The 11753-nt window shown below is 40.9% G+C and overlaps 1 protein-coding gene across 1 annotated transcript; it reads right to left on the reverse strand.

Annotated features, from left to right (window-relative positions):
• Window positions 1-7913: 7913 nt before the first annotated feature.
• On the reverse strand, window positions 7914-11540 carry LOC113561489. The gene has a single exon (XM_026967989.1). It carries the CDS (start codon window positions 11538-11540, stop codon window positions 7914-7916), a length of 3627 nt encoding a protein of 1208 aa, XP_026823790.1.
• Between the last annotated feature and the right edge of the window lie 213 nt (window positions 11541-11753).

The raw sequence follows: 11753 nt of genomic DNA on the forward strand, positions 1-11753 counted from the left end.
AACCCGAGCGTCCCGGAGGATTGCGGCGTCGCGGGGGAAGGGGGTGACCGTCTTCAACGGCCCCCCGGGGAGGGGACCTGGTTGGATGACAGGGTGCCTTTATCGAAGCACCCTAGGGACGAGACTGCGGGAATCGCGGTCGACTTCCTACCTCGTGTCGGCGGGGCACTTGCCCGGACGTGAGGGGTCGTTCAACCAGGTCGGCGCGTACGGAAGTGTTCGCGAACAGTGGGTCATGGGCGGAGGCAGAATGTCGACGGGGTACTTGCCCGGGCACTCGGGTGGTGGACCGGCGGGGCACTCGCCCGGGTCTGCATTGTCGTAAAGGGGCCCTTTTTCAAGGGCTCCGGCGACCTCCGCACATGACGACGGGAGGGAAGGGCGGACGTTAAGTTGGGATCCTCAACGTTCGCCCCAAAACCACCTCCTATGGCGGGTGGTCTCCTTGGAGTGATGGCAAGCCTCGCTCCTTGGAGGGGGACGGACCCGCTATTAAGCGGGCAGTGCGGGCTGTGGCACTGACAGCCGTCAAACCAGGTGGAGTGAGTGGGGCCCGGAGTTATTCCGAAGATAATTCCTGAGCCCCGCTAGCTCAATACACCAGGGCCGGCATGCGGAAGGTGGTTTAGCGAGTACGAGTCTCACACTCCCCTCGCACTCCGCCCAAGGGGTGCGAAGGGGCCCATGACGGGTTCCCCTTCCAAAAAAAAAGGTTATGTTAGATTAGGTTAGATTTTTGTAGGGAGGAATACAAAGAGGGGGAAAAATTTAACTTAACCTAACCTAACTTAACCGTAACTTTTCCTTTCGCGTGGACAGCTGAAAAGTCGTGCAGTCATTAAACGGTTTTTGTTAATAACTTTTTCACTCAATAATGAGTGACGACTAAAACTATCGGTAAAACTGACGTTTAGGGGAGGCAGCTCTGATGACCTTGACCTTGACATATGTTGTCAAGGTCACCCTTTTGAGTGACCGTCAGAAGGTTTTAGCCGTCGTTCGTTTTTTATTAAAAAGTTATTAACAAAAGAAGTTTAATGATTTTACAGGAATTTTCAGCTGTCCACACGAAGTAAGGACTTGAATTTGATATATATTACAAAGGTCACCTCCCTGAATAACCCGCACTAAGTTTCAATTGTGGATTATTGTTTATTAAAAAGTTATTAACAAAAGAAGTTTCGAAAGTATAGCAGTTATTTTGAATATTGAAACCCCAACAGTTAAATACAAAGTATTCTCTGCTTTAACCTAACCTAACCTAACTGATGAACGGTTTTTGTTAATAACTTTTTCACTCAATAATGAGTGACGACTAAAACTATCGGTAAAACTGACGTTTAGGGGAGGCCGCTCCGATGACCTTGACGGCATATGCCAAGGTCAAGGTTATCAGAGCTGCCTCCCCTAAACGTCAGTTTTACCAAACTATCTGAAGTTATTCAGTAGTGGATCCTCTATATATGTCAAAGTCAAAATAATTGGATCTGACCTAGCTTTTCTAATCTGTATAATTACCTTAATATTATTTGTGATATTTTGTAACATATCTCAGAAGTTAGTCACGACCGCCACATAGTTGTTAAGTAAAGATTACTTAGAACTTCACCCTTCATAATATATATCAAAATGAGAAAGATCTGCGAGGTGTAACCTTTTTTACAGTTTTTTATATTTTATGTTGAATTAAATGAAGACAAAAATAATTTCGGTAATTATGCAGAAAAGATTAATATACCAAAAACAGAACTTATAAATTATGGAATTTGATATTTCCGAAAATAATAAGATAAGCTCCTAAAGCACGAAGTATTCGTACACCTGTAACATTAATAAGTGAACATAAATAAGTAAAAAAACTTACTTCTAACTAGGAAATAGGGGAGGTTGCCTGTTTTAGTAATTATAGAAAAGGTTACACCTCGCGATGTAATTCCTACTCTTTCTTTATTTCTCGAAGAAAAATAGTGCACATATTGTCATTGAGATTTCCTTCGATAAAATAACGACCGATAATTAGCATGAGAGAGAGAGAGAGAGTTATTCTAGTGAAATTCCAAAATAAAATTGCTAAATATATACAGGGTGTATCTTAAAACGCGCCCACCAAGTACATAGTGTTATTCCTGAGGTGATTTTAAGACGAAAATCCTAATACCAAAATATCAAGGCTATAATAGTTTTTAAATTGTAAGCATCTGTAGTTAGCGAATTAGACTGCCTAAAGTTGGCGCGCTCAGGCGCGGTACAACGCAAAGTGCTAAAGGCGAGAACTGACTGTTGCCCCTCTTGTGAAATTTCAATATGCGAAGATAAAATTGTTTTTGATAATGTTTTCATGCACTAAAAATTGTATTCCTTCTGTAAATATGTAAAATATTAAAAAATAGAAAAGATTCCTTTCTTTATAAAAATAATTATCTTTTATTCACAGTATTGAAGAAAATGTTATGGTAAGCTGTTTTATTTTTTAATAGCATAAAAGATACTTTCTCTAAAACTCGTAAAAAATAATTGTCTACAACAAATTACTATTTTTCTTAATGAATTAAAAATATGTCGACACAATAATAATTCCGAATTTCTATTATGTCCCGACATAATTTTAATTCAATTATAAGAACTAATTCCTTTTAGAAAACCATATTAATTCTTAGTTAATTTTTTATGACATAACAGATACGTTTTCTAATGTGAAACTCTTATAACATGGTTTTCTAAAAGGAATTAGTTCTTATAATTGAATCAAGAGACACGGTAGTGTCTCGCGCCAAGTATACGTGCAGCGAGACTGCACCGTGACTCTTTTACGCGAAGCGACGCTTTCGCAGAGACTCGGATTATTAGATCTCAATAACCGCTGAACGGATCAACTTCTAAGTAAGCTCAATGGATAGCTTGGGGTCGAATTATATAATAAAAGTGTTTTTATTTTTCTTGTACGTGCCCTACGAGCGGAGATATGGCGATGCAAAGTCTGAAAATGGAAAATTTCATTTAAGAAACGTCATCGTCGTCGTCGTTTGTACAGTTCGTTCTTTTTCGTCGAGATGGCAGCAGCTCCGTTTATACCGACCGGCGAAGATGCTGTTGGTATATCCTTATACAATACAGGTCTTATTTTAATATTTTTATTATATATTTATTATATATTGGGTCGTCCGGAAAGTTCGTGCCGATTTTGAAGGAAAATTCAAAGGCAACATTGTTTTATGTCGATAAATATTTATTGACTTACGTATGCACCGTTTTGCTTCACAACCTTTGTCCATCTTTCACGCAACTGGAAGATTCCATTCTCCCAGAACTTCTTAGGTTTCTCGGCGAAAAACTCCTCAAGGTGGTTTTTTATGTCGATCAAAGAGTTGAAGTTCTTGCCGCTAAGAGAATTTTGCAAAGACCTAAATAAGTGAAAGTCTGAAGGTGCAATGTCTGGTGAATACGGTGGGTGAGGTAGCACATCCCAGCCAAACTCCAACAATTTTTGTCGGGTAGTCAAAGAAACATGAGGTCTGGCATTGTCCTGATGGAACACGACGCCCTTCCTATTAGCTAATTCTGGACGTTTTTCCTGAATCGCTGTCTTTAATTCGTCCAGTTGCGAGCAGTACTTATCTGCATTTATCGTTTGGTTGTGTGGTAGGAGCTCATAATATAGGATTCCTTTCCAATCCCACCAGACACAGAGCATGACTTTTTTTGGATGAAGGCCGGCTTTCGGAGTGGTTAATGCTGGTTCATTTCGCTTACCCCAGGATCTTTTTCGTTTTACATTGTTGTAAATGATCCATTTTTCGTCACTCGTCACTAATTGCTTCAAAAATGGTACGTTTTCGTTGCGCTTGTACAGCGAGTCGCAGATTGAAATGCGATCCATTAAATTTTTTCGGCCAAATTATGCGGAACCCATACATCATAGCGATTTACGTAACCAAGCTTCACTACATGATCGTGGACAGTGGTTTTCGATATTTTCAGTATCTCTGCTAATTCACGTGTCGTGTAGCGCGGGTTATTTTCGATCAGTGTCTTGATTTGGTCATCATCAGTAGTAGAGGGTCTGCCCGAGCGTTCTTGGTCTTTAAGGTTAAAATCACCAGCTCTAAACTTAGCGAACCACTTACGTACGGTTCTTTCAGCTAAAGCGCCTTCTCCGTAAACAGAATATATCGAATTTGTTGCTCGTGAGGCATTTTTGCCTTTCCGGTAATAGAAAAGCATCAAGTGTCTAAAATGTTCTTTGTTTTCTTCCATCTTCAAAAGAGTACAAAACTGACACGAATAACTTTATCTGAAACAACTTTTTTCCTAAAGATGCGTTGAAATGTCACCTTTAAGCATATGTATATAAATCGTATGTTTTCAATAACATTGATATATTCAGACATGTTCCAACGCCATCTATTAAAAATCGGCACGAACTTTCCGAACGACCCAATATCTCACTCTATCGTATTTTTATTATACAGGGTGTCGACTTTTGATTATAATATATAGGGTGTTCTATTTTAATTGATCAACCCGAAAAACTTGTAGTTATGATTCTAGAAAAATTTGACGCGATAATTTAAACTTTATTTATTCCGATGATTAATTATAATATACTGGGTGTCCACTTTTTATTATAATATATGAGGTGTCCGATTACAATTGACCAAACCGACAAACTTGTATCTCTGTTTCGAGAAAAATTTGACACGATAATAAAGTAAACGTTATTTATTCCGATGATTAAAATGTGAAAATAAAATCTGCTAAGCTATTAATTCGCTTTCCTCTTTTACCTACCTCATCACTCAATTATATTATAACTTACAGGTCTCATTTTAAAATATAGGGTATCTCACACTATCTTAATATATTATACAGGGTGTCGACTTTTGACTATAATATATAGGGTGTTCGATTTTAAGTGACCAACCCGAGAAACTTGTATCTCTGTTTCGAGAAAAATTTGACACGATAAAGTAAACGTTATTTATTCCGATGATTAAAATGTGAAAATGAAATTTGCTAAGCTATATTACTTCGCTTTCCCCTTTTAACTTCCATATCACTCAATTATATTATAACTTACAAGTCTCATTTTAAAATATAGGGTATCTCACACTATCTTATCAAGAGACACGGTAGTGTCTCGCGCCAAGTATACGCTCAGCGAGACCGCACCGTGACTCTTTTACGCGAAGCGACGCTTTCGCAGACACTCAATTTATTAGATCTCAATAACCACTGAACAGATCAACTTCTAAATAGGCTCAATGGATAGCTTGGGGTCGAATTATATATATTTATATTTATTTATTAAACGAAATAAAAAACGACGGGGTAAACTCTTTTTTCTTGCATATATTGACTTCTGTGCATAAATATACTTAATATAATTTTATATTTTATAAACATGTAAGTTAATATTTTTAAAAACCGTGACTGACAGGACTATGGCTTTCATCTCCTCATATATTATAAAAAAGAATAACATACTTCACACTACAAAATGTGTGAAATCACAACAAAATTACCTTTTTAAAAAAAGGTACAAAAAAGCGCCAAGTATACGCGCCTGAAGTTCTTTCAAAAAAGGACTCTACAAAACTAATGATATGAACAAATTGCTCCAACTCCAATGGGTATTTACGCATAATAATGACAGGAAATGTTATCATCTTACAGTTAATGTTATGTGGTAGTTTCTTAAATTAAGAAAATATTAAACCAAGTAATATGTACCTTTATATTCTCATTCAATAATCTTATTCCAATCCAAGCGATAGTAGTTGTTGGATGAAATTCACTGGTTACACAATTATTTAATTTAAACACAGTTTACAGTTGAGTGCATCGTCAAGTTAATTCGCACAACGAGTCGATATATTATAGCTGAATTACAAATTCTAGTCACTCGCAATCAAAGATAATGAAATAAGAATTATACTGGTGGTTTCTTAAGTTGCTGTCGCTGACGAGGTTCGAACGACACTATTCGGTAGTGGATTCGTTAGGAGCGGGTAGATATGTATCAAAACAAGGTGATTCGTCGCTTACATTCTAAATAGAATCAACATCCCGCCCACTAATTAATATTGATTAATTTTTTACAGTTCAATAGTCGCCTTTAGGAAGTTTATATAACTTGTTAATAGCTCGTTTACAATTTCCAGTCGCTGTTTTCAGGGTGACAACGCGCACCTTATCATCTGCACCTTTATGAATTTCAATTACCCTTCCTAATTTCCATTTTAATGGAGGCGCATTGTTATCCTGCAACAGCACAATATCGTCAATCGCTAAATTGATTTGCTCGGTAGTCCATTTTGTTCTGCCCTGCAAGGATGTTAGATACTCCTTGTTCCATCTGTTCCAAAAATTTTGCGTAATTCTTTGTAGCATTTGCCATCGATCAGGTCGATTGATGGGAACGTCTGTTACATCGTTGTCAGGCAGAGCAGTTAATGGTTCCCCTATGAGGAAGTGCGCTGGCGTAAGTGGCTGCAAGTTTGTAGATGAGACCGGTAACTGACAAATAGGACGCGAATTCAGGCACGCCTCAATTTGAACCAACACCGTGGTCAACTCCTCGAAAGTTAGAAAACTATTGCCTATAACGCGCCTTAAGTGGAATTTACATGATTTAATTCCAGCCTCCCAAAGTCCTCCCATGTGAGGGGAATGTGGAGGAATAAATTTCCATTTTATATAATTTGGCATAAGAAATGCGTCTGCTATTTCTCGCGATCGTTCAGTAAGTAACTTGTACATTTCGTTAAGTTCGTTATTTGCTCCGACAAAGTTAGTTGCGTTATCACTGTAAATTCGTCGCGGACAGCCCCGACGACCGGCGAAACGTCGAAGAGCAGCTATAAAGGAAGCTGCGGTCAAATCGCTGACGGCCTCGAAATGTACCGCTCGCGTCGCGAAACATATGAATAATGCAATATAGGATTTATTCGTTTTTCTTCCTCGACTCCTATTAACAAGTGTCGTAATAGGCCCGGCGAAATCTATCCCGGCCGTGGAGAATACGCGCGCCGGTGTGATTTGGTCTGCCGGTAATTGTCCCATTATTTGCAATGAAAATTTAGGATTATTTCGGAAACAAGTTATACATTCATGAACGGTTTTTCGCGCGATGTTTTTTCCGTTCAATGGCCAATAACCTTCTCGAATCGAATATAGTAAAGCCTGAGGACTCGCGTGTAATAACCTGCAGTGTTCTTGTTTGAACAACAATCGCGTAATTTACTGTTGGAAGGCAGAAGAATAGGGTGTTTTTTCGCGAACGTTAATCGTGAATTCTGAATTCTGCCGCCCACCCTGAGGAGTCCCTCATCGTCGATGAAGGGGTTAAGTGATGACACTTTGCTACTGGATTTGATCGCCTTCTTTATGCGGATGCTTGCTCGTTCATCGAAGAAATGTATCTCTTGTATTGTTAAAATTAGTAATCGATGCGCGCGACGAATCTCATCGAGCGATAAATGTCCGAACCTGCGTTTATCGTGACTCGTCTTAGAGTTTGATATAAAACGGATGGTCCAAGCTAAGACACGCTCGACTTTGGTTAACGAAGAATAATTATTTAATAAACCTTCCACAACTTGTATTGAATTGCTAATGTTCACGAAAGCACGCGCGCTTGATTTCTGTTCAGCTTCAATTATTTTAGCGTCTTCTTCGGTGAGACCTGTCACCGGTGTCTCTCGTTCATAACTAGTAAAGGTTGATAACCATTTTGGACCTTCCCACCACGTCGTGCATTCCTTCAGGTCGCGAATACTCGTACCTCGGGAGATCAGATCCGCGGGATTTTCGCTTCCGCGAACGTGATGCCAGTGTTTCGAGGGAAGAATTGATTGTATTTCGGCCGTACGACTCGATACGAACGTCCTTTGACGCGAAGGATCGCCGGAGATCTACGCTAATGCGATCGTGGAGTCACTCCACGCGTGCACTTCGCTGAATTCAATTTTAAGAGCTCTCGTGACGCTCTGAAATAGTCGAACGAGAACTACGGCTCCGCAAAGCTCTAATTTTGGCAACGTAACTGTCTTGTTTTTTATAGGTGCGACGCGCGATTTCGAGCAAAGCAATGATGAACTAGAATTACCGTCCTCATTGACAGCCTGTATATATATACAAGCGCCGTACGCTCTTATAGAAGCATCGCAAAAAGCGTGTAATCTGAGATTAGTCTTATCGGCGCTCCGAACTGATCGCGGAATCCGAATGGCATGAATCTCACGAAGATCGTCGATGTATGAATTCCATGCTTGTAATAAACCATCGGTCAATGGCTCGTCCCATTCTAAGCCTGCTGACCATGTTTCTTGTATGATTAATTTTGCGCGTATGTGAATAGGACTGATTAATCCCAACGGATCAAATAATTTTGCTATAATTGACAAAACCTTTCGCTTAGTCGCCACGGAATCAACTATTGGTTCGATCGAAAACTGAAGCATGTCTTGCTGAGGGTGCCAACTTAATCCTAGTATTTTTATCGCAGTTGCTTCGATAGGTACCATCGAAGACCCATCGATTCGATCGGCAGCCGGTTTCACTGGTAAAATATTCGGATGATTTGAATGCCACTTGTGGGCCTCAAAGCCGCCACTACGCAATAACATTTTTAATTGTGATACTAATTCAATAGCTTCGGCTTCGGTTTCAACACCGGTCACTACGTCATCGACATATAGATCATCTAACAAGACTCGCGATGCCCGACTAAACTTGCGCGCGCCACTGCCTGCCAACCGCCGAACGCATCGAACAGCTAAAAACGCCGCACAAGCCTGACCGTAAGTTACTGTGTTTAATTGAAACTCCTCGATTGGATCATCGACGGAGAATCGCCACACGATCCGCTGATAATCGCGATCCTGTTGTCGAACTAAAATTTGTCTATACATTTTTTGCAAATCTGTTACAATCGCAATGGCGTGAAGTCTGAATCGTAAAATAATATATATGATATTGTCTTGCATGTTAGCTCCTACCATTAACGTGTCATTTAGTGAGATACCGGAAGTGGTCTTTGCTGACGCATCAAATACCACGCGTAACTTCGTCGTTGTGCTGGATTCTCGATAAACTCCGTGATGCGGCAGGTAAATCGGATTTGATATGGTCGCACCTTCGGTTATCCTTGACATGTGATTCAATTTTAGATATTCGTTCATGAATTCGGTATATAGCGCATGAAATTTTGGATTGTTGCTGAATTTTCGTTCTAAACATTTAAGTCGTTTTATCGCTATCTCTCTTGAGTCACCTAACTGGTGATTATTGTTACGAAATGGTAATCCGACGACAAACCGTCCCGACGCATCGCGAACTGTCGTTTTTACAAAATGATTCTCGCAGCTCTCTTCTTCTACTGAGAGCCTTGCATCATTTTCTTTGTATTCGTCTAATTCCCAAAATCTTTGCAGTAGATTGTTGGTAGATTCCTGCTGAGTAAGCAAACACGTGACGCCACTAGAAAGTTGACGGTTGGTCGTGTGATCAACAATTAAATGTCGAGCTACTGGACCCGCAATGATCCAGCCGAGTTTGGTATTCTGTAATATCAATGCATCGTTGCCCAATTCAATTCTTCCGGTTTGCAATAATTGATAAAAGAATGCACCGTCTATAAGTGCGTCAATACGTCCCGGGCAGTAATAGAATGGATCGGCTAATTTTAAATTTTCGGGGATTGACAATCTCGATACATTGATAGAAAATGACGGTAAGTCTTTAGTTATCTTTAAAACGACAAGACAATATAAATCTATCTTAAAATTTGATACACGTGATTTAAATTGAATTTGACTACCTTGCTTAGCAGCGCAGCCCATGCCGTCTAATCCGCTTATTGACTCATATATGTTGTCTAATTTCAAATTTAATCGTTTGCATGCTGCTGAGGTAATAAAATTAACTTCGCTTGCGGAATCCAATAGAACACGTATTTGACAATCACCGCCGCTACTCTTGCGCTCATTTACAATTGCGGTTGACATCAATACATGCCTACGTTCGCCCTGATGCAGAACTCGATGATTAAGTAATTCATCCGACGATCGCAACAAAGAGCCCGTCGCGGCACACACCGACGCACCATCGGATGATTGACTGGAGACCTTCGTCGGCCGCTCCGCCGAACCGGTGATCGCGCTTGCCGTTTCATGACACAGTGTATTGTGTCGAGCACCGCACTCGCGACACGAACCTGCCTTGCAATCCTTCGCGTAATGATTACCACGAAGGCAGTTGAGGCACAATCTCAAACGTTTGACCTGTTTGACTCTGTCCGTAACCGATAGATCCAGAAATCGTTTGCACGAATAAATGTTGTGAGCGCCTTGACACAAACAACAACAGCTCCCCTCTTGAACCGTCGTCGCCAGCGAAGCCTTGGTTTGTGACTTAGGCTTCGGCGGATTTCGTAACCCGCTTCTCTCGTCCTTTCGATGACCGTTGCTGATCGCCTTGTTGATCTCCTTGTTCGAAGACGATCGTCGTAGCAGCTGACCTTGACGTTGCAGGAATTCGATTATCGTATCCGTCGTTATATCGTCCATAGGCTCGATGTGTTCCTCCCAGCGTCTTCTGGTCACGCTGTCCAATTTGTCCTCGATCATGTGAATGATCAAGTCACCCCACTCTGTTGTGGGACGTTTCAATGCTTGAAGCATTCTTAAGTGTCCTTGCACGTGATCTACCAAATCCTGGATTGCACTGGCAGATTCCCTTTGTACTTGCAGTAGTGCGAACAGATATTGTATATGGCGTTTGCGAATGCTCTTCTCGTCATTGTATCTCTCCACGAGCAATTTCCAGGCGACTTCATAGTTGTCTCCGGAGATTTCGATTGATTCGATAATCTTAGCTGCTGGACCGCTCAGAGAACCAACCAAATACTGATGTTTCTGTATGTTGGATAGCTCACTATTGTGTATAAGTGTCTTGAAAGTATCGAAGTATCTTCTCCAGTCCTCCATGGTTCCGTTAAAGGTTGGTAGTTTGATGATAGGCAATTTGACTTGAGATTCACGTGCCGGCAACGTGCCCGTATTCGCGTTTAAACCTGCTAACAGTCGACCCTGCTGTTCGACCATCGTTGTCAATACGTCACTATTTGCTGATTCTGATCGTTCGGATAGTTTTCGCATGATTATGGTTTGTTGCTCCAAAATTTGCGTCAGCTGATCGCCGTTCGAACCTCCGACGCTTGTGCTCGAGCTCGAAGATGTCGGCCTTAATCTTTCGATGAGCTGTAATAATGATGCCTTCACTTCGTAGTATCGCTCTTCGAATTCCGTATACTCTGTCGCATCCCTCCGTTCATACTCCTCTTCTGGAACCAGAGGTATTAGCTGCTGCATCACTGCTTCGAATTTCTGATAGGTGTCCTCTAAACCTTGCAAGCGTGCTGTTACTTCCTCCAAAGTAGTGACTCCCAATTCCTTGGTAACCTTGTTAACAAAGTTTTTTGTGGTGGTCAATTTTGCCTTCAGCTGTCCTCGCTGCCTACGAAGGTTTTCGACACTCATCTTCGCTTCTTGATTACTGACACTCGATGTTAATACTGCTGCTTCTATTCGTCAACTGCTGAGTCGTGCTCCGACAAATATGTTGTCGAACGACGATACCCGGTATTACAAGGTTAGATGATCAAAACAACAACTTCGATTCGTCTCGAAGGTTCTCGAATATTCCAAATTCTCGACTCGCGCACGATCTCGAATCACCTGAAACGTGCACTC

This window comes from Ooceraea biroi, chromosome 2 (genome assembly GCF_003672135.1).
Source record: "Ooceraea biroi isolate clonal line C1 chromosome 2, Obir_v5.4, whole genome shotgun sequence".
NCBI classification, from domain to species: Eukaryota; Metazoa; Arthropoda; class Insecta; order Hymenoptera; family Formicidae; genus Ooceraea; species Ooceraea biroi.